A 20,675-nucleotide genomic window follows, 5' to 3' on the forward strand; every position below is an offset into this window, starting at 1 on the left:
TTTTTGGGTGCCTGGGTGGCTCAGTCAGTTAAGTGTTCAGCTCAGATGATGATCCCAGGGTCCTCAGATCGAGCCCCACATCTGGCTCTCTGCTCAGCGGGGAGCCTGCTTCTCCCTCTCCCTCTGCCTGCTGCTCTGCCTACTTGTGATCTCTCTCTCTCATTGTATCAAATAAATAAATAAAATCTTTAAAAAAAAAAGATGAATTAAGTTTTTAAGGGAACCAAAATTAGATAGACTGCCTTGTGATAACATTATCTCCCAAAATCCCCCTCAACATTTACTCAGAAAATGGGCATTGATGCCCTTTACTAAATCTTCCTACACAGCAAGGGTTTTTAGCATTTAAAAAAATTACATATTAATGTCAGTGCAAAAATGATTAATTCTTAATATTAGAAATTAATACTCATATATCTTGTTTTCTTTATTAAATTTCTCACTTCGTGGGCAGATATAATTTTTGGCTTAATTACCTTTCTGATTTGGATGCAAATAACCTTTAGGACCCAAAAACAGATTTAACAAATAGTAACACCAACTTACAGTAAATCCTTGTGGCCCTCCATCTTTAACATGATAAATTCCACTACCAGCTTGAAATAGAAATGTTCCACTTCCTTGGTGATAATCATAGGAAGCAATTCCAACAGTTCCAATGCGTTTTCTTTCTCTTAATAGTTCTTCTTCTCGAGAATACATTCCATAGTCCAGTGTTGCCTAATGCAAAAGGAAAGAGAAGACACCTACTCCAGTTTTCTGAAAGCTTGCTATTTGCTTTTAGCAAAAAATTTCCAGTGAAATCCTAGCATCTCCCATATTACTGAGTCTACATGTTCAATGACTCCAAAATGTGCCAGTAACTCTAAGCAAACTAATTTCAAGAAGTCTGCTGAAAGATTTCCTGGTAGAGGGTCTCTAGATGATTACTGCATATAGTAGAGAACAAGAATTGTCTCATCACCTTGGCTTGGCATTCTAGACCTTCCACAACTTAAATGTAATTGAGCAGTGTTGCATGTAGTTAAGAGCACAGACTGAAACCAAGTGGTTTGAACCTAGGCTTTGACACTCACTAGAAGACTGACTTTGGGAAGTAGCTTAATTTCTTCAAAAGTAATTGTTCTCACTTTCAAAATAGTAATATATCATCTACTTCAGCTCTGTGAAGATTAACTTAGATAAAAACATGTCAAGCGTTTAGCATAATGATTGGCATAAAGTAAGTTCTCAAGTATCAGTTGTCATTAATACCTTCCTACCACATCTATTAATACTCTTCTAATAAAACCCTAGATCAGGCTGATGTCATTGACATAAAACCCAACATATGAGTTCCTGCCTCCTGGTCTGTTTGTTCCACTATCTCCCTTTGAAAGGCTATTTTTCCTTCAAACATCCAAGTTTTACCATTATCCCAAAACCTCAATTCTGATTCAACCTTGCCAAGGAAAGTTTCCTGATCCACTATGATGTACAGTTATCTCTCCTTTGAAATTTATATGAGTTATTATCTCTTTTATTCATTTGACTATGGTATTGTTTTTCACTTTTTTCAGTATGTCTGACTAGAAATAGATTAAAAAAAAACTTAAGAGCAGAATTTGTGTCATTTTGTTTTCCTACTTGCAGCATCTGTTAAAATCTCTCTCAAAGACTATTTGTAATTAATGACTAATGATGATGATGATATTTTATCTAGCTTTCCTAAGCTAGAAATATTATTTGATACAGGTATAAAATTTAAAAAGGAATATAAAGAAAACAAATTTAGTAAGTGCTAACAAAAAAATTTACATCCACATTTTCCCTATGAGCTCCTTAATACTTTATTTGAGTATGATAAATAAGGGAAGCAGACATGGTTTCTACTATCAAGGATACCTTACAAAGGAATCTAGATGAGTTCACTGGCAGGAATGTATCACTCCCAAACTAAGCTAGCACACTGAAAGTAAACATTGTTCAAGGATGGCAAATACATGTCTGTACTTGCAAACCTAAAATAATGTTAGGTGAGGATAAAAACTAGACAACCTGGAAATCTTGCTAAAAACCACCTAGTTTTTTGTATTCATTGTATCACTTTTTTATTAATACTTAATTACACGTATATACATTTATATGTGTGTTAGACTCCAATAGAAAAAAACCTGTAAATTCAATGAACATATAATTCTATTAATTCTGATCTCTTTAAGTATCTCTTAAGACTCTTTCCATTAAAGCCAAAAGCAATTTTGAGAATATGATTATATTTTAATTTCTCCCCTCTTATTCTCCCTGAATGTTACTGGATTTGGTCTGTACTTAATATGTCCTAATACTTAATAATCAGAACACAAGAAATTTCAGAGCTAAGAAATTAACTTTTATAAGAGAACTCTGTATTTATACCTTGGTAATTATAAGATTTGTTATTTGAAAGAATAACAAGCAAGATGATAAAAGAACCCTGAAAAAGATCAATTATGGGGAACAAGGCTCACTTTACCAGATATTTAAAAATTAAAACATGAATAAACATAATGAACAACAATGGTACAGAATAGAAAATCTAAAATAGAATTTTATTCGACTATATTCGACTTTCTATTTATAAAAAGTTTTATAAGTTTTTATAAGAAAAAAACAGTAGGAAAAAGATGGGACTTTTAAAATTAGTGGTTACTGATTTAAATTTTAAATCAGAAATACTGCATAGCCACATGCAAAAAAAGATAACAATGGATCCATTTCTCACATATGCCAAATACATTAGAGATTTAAATGTTAAAAATGAAACCAAACTTCCTCTTTTAGCCAAGATGGAGTACCAGGGACTCGGCTTATCCTCCCAGCTGAAACAACTAAGAAAATGAACAAAATACATGAAATAATGTTTTCAAGACACTGGACATTAGACAACAAAGGACAGTGATCTCTGAGAAATGGGAACCAAATGAGGTGAGCCTTACAGTTGTCCCAGTTAACTGCCCTGACAGTTTCCAGATGTTGGCATAAGAAGAGGTAGCCAATGGATCAAAGAAGAAATCACAAAGGAAATCAGAAAATACTTTGAGACAAGTGAAAACACCATACCAAAACTTAAGGCACACAGCAAAAGCAGTGCTCAGAGGGAAACTTATAACCATAAATATCTGCATTAAAAAAGAGATCTGAAATAAAAAACCTAACCTGCCACCTTAAGACACTGGGGAGAAAGAGCAAACTAAGTCCAAAGCCAGCAGAAGTGAGAAAATAATACAAAATCAGTTGGAAATAAAACAAAAGAATAGAAAAACAATAAAGCTCAACTAAACCAAAAGTTGTTCTTTGAAAAGATCAAATTTAGCTAGAATGATTAAAAAAAAAACTAACAACAGAAGACTCAATTTACTAAAGTCAAGAATGAAAGAGGGTCATTAGGAATAATTTCACAGAGATAAAAAAGATTATAAGGGAATAGTATGAACAACTGTATGCCAACAAACTCATTAATGTAAGTGAAATGGTTAAATTCCTAGAAACACACAAACTACCAAAACTGACTCAAGAAGTAACAGAAAATAGAAACAGACCTCTAATGATTAGTAAAGAGACCGAGTTAGTAATCAAAAAACTACCCATAAAAGAAAAGCCCAAGACTAGATGGCTTTACTGATGAATTCTACCAAATGTTTAAAAAAATGAATACCCATCCTTCTCAAACTCTTCCAAAGAGAACAGGAGTAAACACTTTCTAACTCATTTGATGAAGTATTTCCCAGATGCCAAAATTAGACAAAGACCTCACAAAAAAAATAAATAAAACTATAGACTAACATCCCCTAGGACTACAGATGCAAAAATCCTCAATAAAATACTGGCAAGCTCAATATAGCAGGATATTAAAAGAATCGCATACAACCAAGTGGGATTTATCCCAGGAATGTAAGCTTGGTTCAACATATAAAAACCAATCAATACAATGCACGATATTAATATAATAATGGGGAAAAAGTGATCTTCTCAATAGACACAGAAAAATCATTTGACAAAACCCAGCACTGTTTCATGATATAAGTGCTCAACAAATTAGGAATAGAGGGGTAATTTCTCAATCTGATAAAGGGCATCCATGAAAAACCCATAGCTAGTATCAGTCTTAAAGGGAAAACCTGAAAGTTTTCTCCTCAAGATCAGGAAAAAGAAATGATGTCAGCTTTTACCACCACTTTTATATAGGTTCTAGCTAGGGTTGGAAAGGAAGAAGGAAAACTATCTCTATTTACAGATGACATGATATTATATATGGAAAACCCTTAAAACAACCTACAAAAGAGTATTAGAGCTAATAAATGAGTTCAGCAAAGTTGTAGGATACAAGATCAATAAACAAATATAAGTTGCATTTCTATATACTAGGAATAAACAGTCTAAAAATGAAATTAAGAAAGTAACTCCATCTAAAATATCCTCAAAAGGAATAAAATACTTAGGAATAACTTTAAAGAAGTGCAAGACTTGTATATAGAACACTGCTGAAAAATATTAAAGATCTAAATACATGGAAAGATATCCCATGTCCATGGATTGGAAAACTTCAGATTATAAAGATAGCAATGTACGCCAAATTGATCTAGAGATTCAAAGAATGGCTATCATATCTGCCTTTTTTTCCCCCAAATATGGATGAACTGATCACAATAGTACTGATATGGAATTTCAAAACAATCTTGAAAAAGAGCAGCACTGGAGGACTCACATTTTCAAATTTCAATAGTACAAAGCTACATTAATCAAGACAGCATGGTACTGGCATATGGATGGACTTATGGATGGAATTGAACTAAGGGCCCAGAAATAAGTCCATACATTTATGGTCAACTCAATTTCAACAAGGGTGTTAAGACCATTCCATGGGGAAAAAACAGCTTTCCATAAGTGGTGCTAGGACCCACTTAATGTAAAAGAATTCCACATGTAAAAGAATTAATGTGGACCCCTATCTCACACCATATACAAAAATTAACTCAAAATAAATCAAAGACCTAAATGTAAGAGCTACAACTATAAAACTCACATATAAGAAAACAGACAAAAATCTGTGTGACCCTAGATTAAGCAACAGTTTCTTAGATATGATGTCAAAAGCACAAGCAATCAAAGAGAAAACAGAATGACTATACTTTATCAAAATTTAACTGTGTGCATCAAAGAACGTAAATTAGTTTCCTAGGACTCCTATAAAAAATTACCACAAATTCGGTGACTGAATACAACAGAAATTTATTCCCTCACAATTCTGAAGGACAGAAGCCAAAATTAAGAGCTCAGCAGAGGGGCGCCTGGGTGGCTCAGTTGTTAGGTGTCTGCCTTCAGCTCAAGTCATGATCCCAGGGTCCTGGGATCAAGCCTCGCATTGGGCTCCCTGCTCCGTGGGAAGCCTGCTTCTCCCTCTCCCACTCCCCCCTGCTCGTGTTTCCTCTCTCGCTGTGTGTCTCTGTCAAATAAATAAAATCTTAAAAAAAAAAGAGTTCAGCGGGTCAGGTTTCCTCCAAAGGCTCTAGGGGAGAATACTTCCTTGCCTCTTCCAGCTTCTGGTGGCTCCGGGGTTCCTTGGTTTGTGGCAACATAACTGTAATCTTGACATGATCTTTACTCTCTGTGTCTCCCTCAAATTTCCCTCTCCTTTGTCTTATAAGAACACCAGTTGGGTTGCCTGGGTGGTACAATTGGTTAAGCATCTGACTTCAGCTCAGGCCATGATCTCAGGGTTCTGAATCGAACCCCATGTCAGGCTCCCTGCTCAGCGGGAAGTCTACTTCACCCTCTCCCTCTGCCCCTCCCCCAGCTCATGCTAACAGATAAATAAAATCTTAAAAAAAAAAAAAAAAGCAGTTACTGTATTTAGGACCTATCCTATACCCAGGATTATCTCATCTTGAGATCTTTAATTACATCTGGAAAGACCCTATTTCTAAACAAGGTCACATTCACAAACACCTTTAGGATTTGGACATATCCTTTCGGTGGTAACTATTCAAACAATACAACACTATTAAGAAAATAAGCAAATAAGCCACAAAAAACCCCCAAACGACCTGAATAAAAAATGGGCTAAGAATTTGAATAGATATTTCTCCAAAGACACACAAATAGCCAATAAGCACATGAAAAGATGCTCAATATCACTAATAATTAGGGAAATGCAAATCAAAACCAGAATGAGATACCACCTCATACTCATTAAGATGGCAACTCTAAAAAGCCAGAAAATAATAAGTATTGGTAAAGATGTGGAGAAATTGGGACTCTTGTGCACTGCTAGTGGGAATGTAAAATGGTGTAGTGGCTATGGAAAATAGTATGGCAATCTCTCAGAAACATAAAAAACAGAGTTATATGATCCAGCAATTCCACTTCTGGATATATACCTAAAAGAACTGAAAGTAGGAACATGAAAATATATTTGTATACCCATGTTCATAGCAGCATTGTTTACAGTAGCCAAAAAGTAGAAGCAACCCAAGTGACTATTAATGGATAAATGGATAAACAAATGTGGTATATACAAACAACAGAATATTATTCATCTTTAAAAAGGATATTCTGACACATGCTACAACATGGACAAACCTTAAGTACATTATGCTAAGTAAAATAAGCCAGGTACAAAAAGACAAATACGGTATGATTCTACTTATATGAGGTACCTAGAATAGTTATAGAAACAGAAAATAGAATGGTGGTTGCCAGGGCCTAGATGGAGGGGTAATGGGCAGTTATTATTTAATTTGTACTGAGTTACAGTTTTGCAAGATGAAATTCTGTGGATGGATGATAGTGACGGTTGCACAACAATGTAAATGTACTTAATGCCAATGATGTACGTTAATGTACACTTAAAAATGGTTAAGATGGTAAATTTCATATTAATGTATTTCAGCACAATTTTTTTTAATGAAGATAAAAGAACTTCAGATTAAGGTAAATGATGAATAGAAGAAAAAGGATGTCACAAAAAAATGTCTTATCCTCCATAAAGGAGAGACCAAAACAACTGTATTTAACTATATAGATCTAAATTAATGATTATAGTATTAAACACTTGTCAAAGGTAATTATGACTGATTTCATACTAATTAATGATTACTGCAGTTAAAGAAAAAAGCAAAAAGACAGCTCACAGAATGGGGAGAAAATATCTGCAAATCACCTATCGGATAAGCACCTGGTATCCAGAATATATAAAGAACTCTTACAACTTAACATTAGAAAGACCCAATTTAAAATGGGCACAGGACCCAAGCACAAAGAGATTTCTTCAAAAAAGATACACAAACAGCCAATAAAGACATGAAAAAATGCTCAACATCACTGATCATTAGGGAAACGCAAATCAAATGACAGATACGTCTTTACAACACTAGGATGGCTATAATCAAAATGACAGAGAATAGTAAGTGTCAATGAGGATGTAGAAAATTAGGAGCCTTATACACTGGTGGTAGGATTGTAAAATGGTGCAGCTGCTGTGGAAAAGCGATTTAGTATTTCCTTAAAAACTGAAACAGTTACCACATGACCCAGCAATTCCACTCCTAGATATATACCCAAGAGAACTGAAAATATAAGTCTACACAAAATTTCAAAAGCCCAAATGACCTGGATATCCATAAACTGATAAATAAAATGTAGGATAGCCATAAAATGAAATATTATTCAGCCATAAAAATAAATGAAGTATTGTTATTTGCTACAATGTGGATGAGTCCAGTAAATACTGTGCTGAGTGAAAGAAACCAGTCATGAAGGCCCAAATAGTGCATGATTCCATTTATATGAAATGTCTAGGATAGGCAAACCTATCAAAGCAGATTAGTAGTTGCCCAGGTCTGAGGGTAAGCAGCTAGGTGGATGGGGAGTGACTACTAATGGGTTTCCCTTTGGGATGACAAACTGTTCCAAAATTAGATTGTGATGATAGCTGTACAACTCTGTGAATATACTAAAAACCACTGAATTCTATACTGGAATGAGTGAATTGTATGGTATGTGAATTATATCTCAATAAAGCTGGTAAAAAAAAATTAAAGAATGGAAAAGTACATTCCATGCTAACACTAATCAAAAGAAAGCTAGAGTGGTTATTAAATATTAAAGTAAATTTCAGAATAAAAAATATTGCTAGAAACAGGGAGGGTCACCTAGTAACAATAAAGGAGTCAATTTATCAGGAAGACATAGTCATCCTATTTATGTACTTTATAACATAGCTTCAACATATACAAAGCAAAAACTAATAGAGCTGCAAGGAGAAATAGCCAAATCTATAATTATGAAATGGAAATTTCAACATTCTCTCTTAAATAACTGATAGAACAAACAGAACATCAGTAAGGACAGAGAAAATTTGAACGATACAATAAGCTAACTTCATCTAATGGTCATTTATAGACCCAATAACAACAGAACACATATTCTTTCCAAGTAAACACAGAACATTTACCAAGATGGATCATATTCTGAGCCATAAGACAAGACTCAAAAATTGGAAAAGATTCAAGTCACACAAATTATGGTCTCTGAATACCATGGAATTTGGTTAGAAATTAAATCTCTGGAGAATACCCAAATACTTCGAAACTAAACAGTACACATCTAAATAACTCATGGGGTAAAGGGAAAATAGAAAATATTTTGAAGTAAATGAAAATGGAAACATGACATATTAAAATGTATGGGCTGCAGTTAATATGGTACCTAAAGGTAAATTTATAACACTAAATGCCTATGTAAGAAAAAAAGAAAGGTCTTAAACTAGTAACCTCAGCCACCATTTTATGAAACCAGAAAAAGAAAATCGAAATCCAAAGTAAGCAGAAGAAAGGCAGTAAAAAAGATCAGAGGGTAAAACAATGAAATAGAAAATGACAGAAAAATTAATGAAACCAAGTAGATAGTAACCCTAAGTCAGACTCATTAGAGAAAAAGGAGAGAGGACATAAATTACAAGAAGATATCAGGAGTGACAGAGGAACATCACACAGATTCTGCAGACACTACAAAGATTAGGGAATATTATAAAACTTATGTCAATAAATTCAATACCATAGATGAAATAGAAACATTCCTTAAAAGAGACAAACAACCAAAGCTCACTCAAAAAGAAACAGATAACCTAAATAGCACTACATCTAATAAAGAAACTGAATTTGCAGTTAAAAACTTTTCCACAAAGAAAACTACAGGTCCAGATGGCTTCAATGGTGAATGCTACCAAATTCTTCCAGCAAATTAAAAGGAGGAAATGACTTCCAACTTATTCTGTGGCCAGCATAACACTATTACCAAAATCATACATAATATGTAAGAAAAGAACTTTATAGACCAATGTCCCTCATGAACATATAAAAAAATTTAAACAAAATTACAGCAAATTGAATCCAACAATACTTAAAAAGGATAATAAATCATAACCAAGTGGGTTTTATCCCAGGATTGCAAGGTTGATTTAACATTTAATAATCAAGTGATGCTTTGCCATATTAACAAATTAAAAAAGAAAACCTTATGATCTTTTCAACAAACACAGAATAAAACATTTAACAAGGGATGCCTGGGTGGCTCAGTCAGCTAACCATGTGCCTTCAGCTCAGGTCATGATCCCAGGGTCTTGGGATCAGATCCCACATCAGGCTCCCTGCTCAGTGGGACGCCCGCTTCTCCCTCTGCCTGCTGGTCCCCCTGCTTGTGCTCTCTCTCTGAAAATACATAAACTCTTTAAAAAAAAAATTAACAAAACTCAGTATCTGTTCCTGATTAAAATTCTAAGCAAGCCAAAAATAGAAGAGTACTTCTCCAGCCTACCAAAGGGCATTTATGAAAAACCTATGGCTAATAGACTTACTGATTAAGGACTGAATGTCTCCTCCCCTAACATCAAGAACACAAGAACATCTGCTTTCACCATTTCTATTCAACTTTGTACTGGAGGAGTTAGCCAGTACAATAACCCAAGAAAAAGAAACAAAAGGCAACCATACTGGAAAGGAAGAAGTAATATTGCCCGTGTTTATAGACAATATGACCATTTATATAGAAAAATCCAATGGAGGTTACAAAAATCTAATGGAACTAATAGAAGAGTTTAAGTAAGGTTGCAGGATAAGATCAATATACAAAAGCAATTGTATTTCTAAATACTGGCAATGAACAACCAGAAATTGAAATCAGAAAATACCATTTACAATAGAATAAAAAATCTGAAATACTTAAAAGACAAGACTTACGAAAGACTGTACAAGACTGGTACCATGGTTGCCTGGGGATGGGTGGGAGGGGGAGACTACAAAAGGGTACAAGAAAACTTTTGGGGGTAATGACTGAGGTAATGGTTTCACAGGTACATACATATGCCCAAATCTACCATGTTGTATACTTTAATATTTGCAGTTTATTATGTCAATTATACCTCAATAAAGCTTTAAAAAATGAAACCATGTAAGTACCAGATGAAAACATTAGTGAATTCTTTTACAATCTGGGGGTAGAGAAAACTGTCCTAACTATGATAAGAAGACACAAATTCTAGAAGCAATAAAGACCGATATATCTGATGATATAAAAATCTTTCACATGGCTAACACACACACACACACACACACACAGCCCCACCCCACCATAAAGTGAGTAAAAATACAAATGACAACCTGGGAAAAATATTTGCCAACCAAATCACAGACAAAAGGTTAATATCTCCAGTATATAAAAGGCTCCTAAGAATGAAGAAAGAGGCCCATCATCCTGTAGAAAAATGGGTTAGAAATATGAATAAATAATATACAGAGAAAGAAATGCAAGTAGCCTTTAACTATATAAAAAGATCAATTTTGTCTATAACAGAAATGCAAATTAAACTATATTGGGATACCATTTCCATCTATCAAATTGGCAAAAATCGAAGTGTCTGACCATACATTATGTCAGAAAGCCTAAGGGAAAACAGGTACACATATCTTGCTAGTGGGAATTCAAGATGGCACAGTTCCTATGGAGGGAAATTTGGTACTCTCTAGCAAAATTACAAAAGCATATACCTTTTGGTCCAGAGATTTCATTTCTAAGAATCTAGCTTAAAGAAATACTGGCAAAAGAGTTGTATGCTCAAGCCATTTCACTGTGGTACTATTTGTAAGACAACAACGGAAAATAACTGAAATGTCCATCAATACAGAATTGGTTGAATATGATTAGTTTGCACAACACAATACAGATTTAAAAAGAAATAAAAATTATGTATAGATTCCTATGAAGTGGTCTGAAGAATACACTGTTATATGAAAATTGCAAGGTAGAAAAAATGTATATTTTATGTTACTATTTATCTAAGTGGGGATACGAATGTCTATATACTCACATTTTTAAAAAAAGAAGGATAAGCTATTTAAAAACAAAATGGCTATCTAGAAGGAAAGGGAAGGAAATAGGGTAGAGGAGACAGGGAGCTTTTCTGAATATACCTTGTTTTGTGGATTTGAATTTGGAATCCTGTAACTATTTTATAAAACAAAATTAAATTAAAAATAAAGAATTCCAACACTTGAAAACAAAATGAAGCAAATGCACCTCACTGCATAGAACTGGTGGCATAACCACACAGAGAACAATTCCAAGTTAGTGATGTAAGTAATCACAGTGTTGATTCCTTTATTTTGAAACTGTTATGTGTGTAGTATGGGGTAATTATGTTGAGTAATGAGTAATTATGTTGTTGTTTAAACTGGGATCTTTGGCATCTGAGAAAGGAGATTCATATGTAAGATAAATGAGGTTAAAGAAAAATCCTGTAGTATAAAATGTGAATTAGATGTATCAGTCTGAATTTACAGTTTATCTGAACTGATTTGGATTCATATTGACACCTACATTTCAAACACACACACAATGTATATATTCCCTTGTGTGTTCAATAAAAAAAAACCAAACAATCCCAGAAACAGTTACCAACCCACTAATAATGAACATCCCTAGTACCCAGATCATGGTCTCTTAATACCAATTTCCTCTAAAGGAACCAGAGTTCATGGGAGAAATGACTGACTCCAAGCATGGGACAGGCAATGTGTAAGATGAACGTAGAACATCTTAAATCATATTTGCAAGGATCATGTCAAAAGGATCTGACATGTCAAGTTGAAGGGGCTGCCACCAGCCAATAATAAGACAATGTGTACAATAAGAATAACTATCAATGTATCAAAAAAATCAAACAAGTTTACTCTATAAGTTTATGAAGATACTAAAAAAACCCAAAAACCACGAAAACACAAACACCCCTCCAAAAAACCCTAATTCATCACCTATGGAGGATTGCAGGAAACAAATTATTTGAAAAACGATAAAGGGAAAGAATAAAACTTTATCCTGCCTTTTTATTATGAACTACACATCAGGATAACTGAATTGCTGTTAAATAGTAATTTCTTTCTATAGAAGTATTTCAGCTAATAAAGAAGGAATGATAAAATATCACCGTTTTATAACTCCTAATGAATTAATGGATCTTGGCAATGATCAAAGGGTGCCATCATCATAAGAGAAATAAGGCTCTATATGCCTCTTGATGGGAAGCACACCTTAACTATGAAATCTTTTCTTTTAAACTGTCGTAGAATATATATAACATAAAATTTACCATCTTAGCTATTTTTAAATGTACAGTTCAGTAGTGTAAAATATACTCATACTGTTGTGTAACCCATCTCTGGAGCTTTTTCATTTTGTAAAACTGAAATTCTCTACCCAGTAAACAACAACTCGCCATTGTTCCCTTCCCCCAGGCCCTGGCAAACGACCTTCTACTTTCTGTCTCTATGAATTAGACTACTTTAGGTACCTCATGTAAGTGGAATCATATAGTATCTGTCCTTTTGTGACTGGCTTATTTCACTTATCATAACGTCTTCACGGTTCATTGATGTTGTAGCATATGTCAGAATTTCCTTCTTTTTTAAGCTGAATAATACTCCATTGTATGTATATACCACATTTTGTTTATCCATCCATCTGTCCATGGACACTTGGGTTGTTTCCACCTTTTGGCTATTATGAATAATGCTGCTATGAACATGGGTGTACAAGTATCTGTACGAGACCCTGCTTTCAAAAAAAAGCAAACCTGGGTCTGATCAAGTTTCTAGATCTAACTACCTAGTCATATTTACAGAAAATACAGGGGACCAAAAAATACATCAAATAACACCACGGATAAACAATCAGCAAAAACAGAACTTCTTTCTTCAACAAAGTGCAATGGGAAAAAAAAAAGGATGGAGGGCAAACCAATAAATTAAAACAGACCTATTAATCAATTGTAAAATATGAACATTATTTAGATCTTGATTTATAAAAATCAAGTATAAAAAATTATAGTTAAAAATCAGGGAAATGTGAACACTAGTTGAATATTTCATATGAAGATCAACAATTGTTTAAGTTATGATAATGATACTGTGATAATATCTAAAAAGAATTTGTACCCTTTAGACACACACTGATTTATCTAGGAATGAAACAACATATCTGGCTCTGCTTCAAAATAATCTAAGGGGTGGGGGTAGGGATTGCATGGGGGGACTGGTAGGGCTACAATGAAATGCAAAGAGTTGATAACTGCTGATAATCACATATGATTCTACTAGTTTGAAATTTTCCATAATAAAAGTTTAAAATAAAAAACAACTTTGAGGGGTGCCTAGGTGGCTCAGTCATTAGGCATGTGCCTTCGGCTCAGGTCATGATCCCAGGGTCCTGGGATCAAGCCCCGCATCGGGCTCCCTGCTCCTCAGGAAGTCTGCTTCTCCCTCTCCCACTCCCCCTGCTTGTGTTCCCTCTCTTGCTGTGTCTCTGTCAAATAAATAAATAAAATCTTCAAAAACAACAACAAACAACTTTGATTTATTAATTTGCAAACTGTTCTATGAGGAAACTACCATTATTTTGGTTCTTTCCGTTTTAAAGAAAAGTCATAAGCCTATGCAAAAAACAACAGCCCTGATAAATAGTTACAGTCAAATGATTAGTTATCATGGAAATTATTTTTTTTAATTCCTAAGAATAATATCACATTTTAGTTCATTTAACCCAAAATGCTATTTAATAAAGAAACACTCAATGTAAAATAATAAATGAGAACCAAATAGGCAAACAATTACACCCAAATTATCATCTTGTTCTTGGGGTGTTTTTAACTATTTGCTTTTTGTGTAAAGATAAGATATTGAGGAAAAAAACAAAACAAAACAAAAACAACCCTTAAGCTTTGATTCTACATAAACTGAAATCTACATTTAGAAACAAAAACTGAACTTAATACCTTTCCTAACCCTTAACTTGGCACTGTTACTAAGTATTAGAACTATAAATTCGATTTAAAGATTTAAATAAAAAGCTTTCTGGAAATATAATTACTTCTTTTATATGAACAACTCTTCCCCCCAAATGTGAGAACTATGTAACTAACAAGTTTATAGAAGGGAAAGGTGATTAAACAGGGAGAAGCTAGTTTTAAAAATCAGAATTATATCCCTTAGTTTCAGATGTTGAGAATTAAATGGAATTTAACAGTCATACATTCAAAAATATAAAAATATTTTAATTCTTTTTGAGTCACCTCTACCTCAAATATAAAACCCCACTTGAATTTCTGCCTCTCAGTAAAGGCAGTATCTGAAAATGTACACCAATCACAGGAACAGCATTGTTTAATCCTACCTGAAAAAGATCCAAAAGAGGCTTCCAAGAGAGCATTAAGACTGCTGCTCTGTTGATGGTTTTGGGAATTTCAGAATAAAACAATGTATTTTCTCTGTTCTCACCAGACATAGCTGTAAGAGAAAACAATCATTTAAAAATTATTTTCAAAAATAGCAATCTACTGCAATCACAGTCTAAATACATAATGCTTTAAAAAAAAAAAAAGATTTATTGGGGCGCCTGGGTGGCTCAGTTGTTAAGCGTCTGCCTTCGGCTCAGGTCATGATCCCAGGGTCCTGGGATCGAGCCCTGCATCGTCTCCCTGCTCTGCAGGAAGCCTGCTTCTCCCTCTCTCTCTGCCTGCCTCTCTGCCTACTTGTGCTCTCTGTCAAATAAATAAATAAAATCTTAAAAAAAAAAGATTTATCCATTTTTACAGAGACAGATATCAAAATATCAAATAATCACTATAAAAAAAAATCACAAATTTCTACATGACCAAAGGCATTAAAGGCTAAAGACAAGTTAAACCTCAGAGGAAAATATCACAATGGGTTAATTCCCTCACTATACCAAAAAAAAAAAAGTTTTAAGAAGAAAAACACCCACAATCCAATAAAAAATAGACAATGATTATAAATCAGTCACAGAAAAAGAAATACAAATGTCTCTTAAATATGTGAAAAGATGCTCAACCTCACTTAGAATTAAAATTACAATGATTAACCTTGTTGGAAGGATAATTTGGCAATATCAACCAAAATTCAGAATACACACACCTTTTGCCCCAGCAATTCTACTCTTTGGAATTAGTCGTATACATAAATTCACAAATTCACAATGATCCACTACAGTGATATTCATTGCCTCATCTTTTGTAACAGTATAACAGAAAAACCTAAATGCCCCTTATTAGAGGCATGGTTAAGTAAATATGGCACAATTATATAATGGAATACTCTTTTAAGTTATTTAAAAAAATGCAACTGCAATTACTGATGTGGACTAATGCAGAGAGTATCTCTAAAAAAATATATATGTATATGAATGAAATAACTTTGGAAGAAAGGAGTAAACCTACTTTTAAAAATTTAATAAGCAAAGGGCACCTGGGTGGCTTAGTTGGTTAAGGGGCCGACTCTGATTTTGGCTCAGGTCATGATCTCAGGGTTGTGAGGTTGAGCCTGTCCTTGTGGAGTCTGCTTGTCCCTCTCCCTCCCCCTGCTCATGCTCTCTCACACGCATGCTCTAAAATAAAATTTTTAAGAAAAATTTAATAAAGAAGTCAGTAGCATAATATATCTAATTTAGGCAGATGTTAAATGTGGAGTGAATAGGCTCAGGAAAAAGACACCAAAACCAGCCTTGGTTTAAAAAAATGAAAGCAGCAACTGTTAAAAGAGTGGTTTACTGTTTGTGTTCCTAATCTGACCATTCCTAAGGAAAGGCATTTTGTTCCTTTAATGGAACATCATTGATTCATTATTTATTCCCCAAAATTTGAGTGCCAATTGTATCTATATTTTGAATTAAGAAAGCATTTCCTCTCAGAAACTATGACTTCATACTCACCAAGGTAATATATCCTGTCTGAATGAGGCCCATCTGGATCATTCCTCTTCACAAACATAAAATCATGTGGTGCCTTCGCCATCATGTAGCCATGATATTTTCTGGTATCAGCAAGGAGCTTTTTAAGCTGACTCCAGGAATATCGCTCAACATAAAATGGCTCCAATTTAGGCCGATCCTGTGATTCAATATTCTCCTCACAATCTGCAGTTTCAAAGATCTCAACACCCAGCTGTTCTGTTTCCATCGCTGCTGCCATGTTGCATTTTCCTAGAAAAATAAGGCACATGAAGTTGTTCACAGGCCTGCCTTCTTTTATATTAATGGGAATCAAAGTCTGATAGTGGTCCCCCCACCAAAAAGGCAAGGAAAAAAATGCTCTTCAGCATAGTTGCAACAAAACCTAGTAAGAAAAGTAATAGTTCCACCTTCTCGGTGTTCAGTTTAAAAATGAGATTTTTTAAAAAATTGAGGTCATGTCTGTTTCACTGTGACTATAAATTCTTTTAGGAACTTTTATAAAAGGCTGTCCTTACCTATCTCTTGCCAAAATTCCTTTTTTCTTTCCCACACTGGAAGGAAACAGGCCATATGCCAGTTGGCTGCTATGCTCCATCCAAGAGCATGTCAATAGTGAATCTAAATGTGCTAAGGGAGTTAAGTGTTTTTGCACTTAAAAAAGTAACACATTTGATAAATGTGGACTTCAGTTAACAGAAATAATCACGACCAGTTTATTATTAGAAGAGTAATAAAATTGCAGCAAACAATGTACTTGTAATAAACTTCCTAGGGCACTTACCAAGATAACACTGTTTCCCTTTAAGTGGAACTCCAAACAATAAAAGACTTAACTGGCTGGTACATTTTTCTTTGTCTTCTGCTCTTGCCTAGACATCACTATCTTATGATCACTTTTGGTGACTATAAGGAATTTATGTAACTATTATTGCAAATTATATAACTTTTACTCTCATGATTAACTGGGAGAAAAAAGATACTATCTTCAAGCAGCTTTAATGAGGTGAAGTAGTTTATGCAAAAAGCATTTAATGTTTGTACTATTGATATTCTGACAAAAACCTAAACCCAAATTTGCAAATTTTCCAGTTCAACCCCAAAACAGTGTTAATATTTCATCTCCTAATGATATTTCTTTTCATTTTACAAATTCAGAAGGGGATGTATTTTCCTTTATCTATTTCAATATTTAAACAGTATTTCAATATTTAAAGCAGCGATGTATCAGAAAAAATAACAAGAAGTGTTATAACAAGCCACTGTGTGATATTCTGCCATGCATTATTCATGAAACTATCAAAAAGAAGCAACACAAACAAAAATTCTGGAGCAACCTGTGGATTTGGGAGAGAAACAGATTATATTTATGTAACAACCTCTAGAACAACAATCAGTGCATGGTTGTGTATTTAATACGATGTCTTTTTTTAAAGCTCAATTTCCCAGGTTAACAAGAGTCCAGGGTAACTACCAACCACAGAGAAAAAGTAATTAGCAGGCGTGGGTTGCGAATGAGTCCACCAGGCAAGCATTATGGCGTGCAAAATGAGATGAACTGTGTGGCCAGGATAGTGTGTCTTTTTTTTATGGTACAGTGAACTGTACTATCATTTTCAATGTAACAGTAGCAAAAGTGACCAGAAAACCCATTCAAGAATTCTATCAGGTATCCAACCTGTAACATTACTACAATGGGGCATTTACCTCCAAGGACCAAAATCCAAACAGCTCAGCAGAGAAAAAGTTATTTAGCTCAACTGCTACTTAGCACACTGATAATAAGTGGCAGTATATGAGAGTGGAGACTGCCCATCTAAAAGCTAGTGGGAGGCCTATTTTCTGTCAAATATAGAATATAGTCAGTGGGTCTAGCTTGATTTCTAAGAGTTAGGGACAAGTGAGAGAAAAAGCTACACAAATCATGCTCATTATCCTCAACTGCCCAATTTTTAAATTTGGAACTTCATGTCCAAACCACTACTCACAAGAATAAGGCTAGGTAATAGAACCAGGAAGCTCAGCAGGCCGATTTCCCAAGGCTTACTGCCCAGGTTCTTGAGTCACCGTTAACTTGACATCTCTCCTATGTCAAAGTTGCATTAGCTTGCACTCATTAATAGCGAATTACCTGCTCTTCCTAAATTGTACTAGGTTTCTGGACTATTTCTGTCTCTCTACACACACACATACACACACACACACAAATTTTACAGTTCAAATGACATTCTACTACTCTGTTTATAGTAAATGAATATCCCACATTTTCTAGGATATTTTAGTAATTTACACAAATGTGTAACAAAATGATTTAAGTTCCAGATTTCCATAACACTGTATATTCAAATACTTTCTCAAAGTTCTAATTTCAAAAATTAGAGAAGAGAATCCGCATACATTTTCAGCACGTATATGTGCTGCATATACGTCACTGCCCCACCTACCTCCTCACTTAAGGCCCTTCCCTCAAAAGTGCCTACCTGATTGTATTTTCATCTGCTCAGATCTCTTCCACATTCAAAGAGATCTTTTTTCAAGTGACTCAACTTCAAGCATAGATCCCTCTGCTCATCTTGCTCTCTTCTCACAGGAGTCTTTCCTTTTCTCACCATCCACTCCTGCTCACCAGGATAACGAAATAAGATATAAGGCTGTTGATCATTATTGAAATGGATCATATGTGGCCAAAACGATTAAATCTAAAGTCCCAAATAGTATATAGAAATATTCTTCTTGGCGTAATATATAATTATATATAATGCCTGCATTATTTTGTATCTGTATTTTAGATTATCAAAATCATAATTTTTAAAAAATTTCAGAAATGTATAGCCTAATTTTCTCAAAAGGATATCCTAACAACAGTGTAAATCCTGACATCTAGATGTACATTAAAAGGAAAATTATGGAAGAACTTTAGAAAGTCAAAAGGCACACAAATGTGAGGTTACTCAGGTGGCTATTGCAAATCCTCAAAAATGACAGATGATTACTAACATTTATTTCTGTGTGCTTGGTCCTGTTCCTGCTTTTACATTAATAATACATTTGTATTATTTTACATAATACATATTGAGCTGGTTGGAGACAAGAGTAGACTTGTAGAACCACCAAAAAGAGTTATAAAACAGGCCATTTTTGTGGAAAGGGAACTAACTTTTTTTTCATAAGACCAAGAATGTGCTATCCATTTTAAGTGCATTCCACTTTTGCTCCTTTCCTTTCTAGCTATAGTCTGAAAATAACTGAATTAGGTAACTTTTCCATAAAAGGAAGCATTACGTTGTTCTGGAATTCCAGTAAAAGAAAGAAAGAAAAAAAAAAGAGGATCTGTGATTACACTTGTCATTTCATTATCAGTTTTAATTCTGGGCTCTCACAGCCCAAGTAGGCGATGGAGAGAGATGTGCTGAGAAAAGCTCGGGGCAAATGGAGGGAAAACAGTGAAGTTATGCTAGCCTAAGAACAATGGACTAAGATGTCAAGACACCGTCCCATGCACTAAGCCCCTCACTCAGAGAAGAGCATCTTGGGTTAGAGAATAGCTTCAGAACTCCTGAATCTGGATGTACTCAACTGTCATTCTTATTTTTAACCCAAGAGCCAAAGAGTCGTCCAGTTGAACACCGAAACGCCTCACTGAAGCCTAGCTATTTCACTCTTCAGGGTCCACAGCTAGTTGAGAGGTTCATTATCACTGACTGGGCCGAAGATCTTGGAAAGCTATGAATGGGGAAGAAGAGGAGAGGTGTAACAGAGAATGCTGAGAATGGGGGGATGCCAAGTCTTAGAAGTCTCAGGAGAAAGTGTGTGAGGGGGGAGTTGGAAAGAGGGAAAGAAATGTATCTATCCTGCCCCGGGGTGTGTGAAATAGAATGAGAAGGGGCCGGTGAGCAGGGAGGGAATCGACCTAGAGTGAGGCAGGAGGAAGGAAAAGAACACCGGCTGGGAAATCAGAAAAATCTCAGTCCGAATCCGATCCGCCACAGTCGAACTTTAGGCAGATCCCTTCGCCTCTGCGGGCTTCCGTTTCCTCATCTGCAAGCCCGGGCAATACCCGGCTCCCAACCCCAGCGAGGCTCAATTAAGATAACGGACGTGGAAGTCCGGAGGCCAGCACCCAGCGCTCAGGGGGCGCCCAGTGAACGTTGGTGGAATCGGAATCTGAGAGCCTCGGCTTCCTCTTCCGGCAAGCGGGGCCTCGCCACCAGCTGTGACCCGCGCAGGGCGGCGCGCCGGGTAAACCGCAGAGCGGGCTGACCCGGAGAGCGCGCCGGGCGGTTCCTCGGTGAGGCGGAGCGGGCCCGCCGGGCTGGGGCCCAGGCCTCGCGGGCGAAGGGGAAGGAGAGGGGGCGGATACTGCA

The 20,675-nt window shown here is 35.3% G+C and overlaps 1 protein-coding gene across 4 annotated transcripts in view; it reads right to left on the minus strand.

The window, feature by feature from the left end:
• DPP8 (dipeptidyl peptidase 8) overlaps positions 1 to 20,675 on the minus strand; it is a 61,102-nt gene that overhangs the window by 40,230 nt on the left and 197 nt on the right. The window contains exons 1-5 of one of the 4 annotated variants that reach the window (XM_025883827.2): positions 20,222 to 20,668; positions 18,792 to 18,929; positions 16,294 to 16,563; positions 14,740 to 14,852; positions 547 to 720 (exon numbers count right to left, since the gene is read on the minus strand). In XM_025883827.2, the coding sequence (XP_025739612.1) occupies positions 547 to 720; positions 14,740 to 14,852; positions 16,294 to 16,563; positions 18,792 to 18,828 (594 nt within the window). In that variant the 5' untranslated portion in view covers positions 18,829 to 18,929; positions 20,222 to 20,668. Of the gene's footprint in view, positions 1 to 546; positions 721 to 14,739; positions 14,853 to 16,293; positions 16,564 to 18,791; positions 20,669 to 20,675 lie in introns of those variants that run through there. The other 3 variants (XM_073877207.1, XM_025883826.2, XM_073877208.1) reach the window with 3 other exon arrangements.

Source organism: Callorhinus ursinus, unplaced genomic scaffold (assembly GCF_003265705.2).
Source record: "Callorhinus ursinus isolate GAN/ISIS: 27379988/994484 unplaced genomic scaffold, GSC_fseal_2.0 scaffold25, whole genome shotgun sequence".
NCBI classification, from domain to species: domain Eukaryota; kingdom Metazoa; phylum Chordata; class Mammalia; order Carnivora; family Otariidae; genus Callorhinus; species Callorhinus ursinus.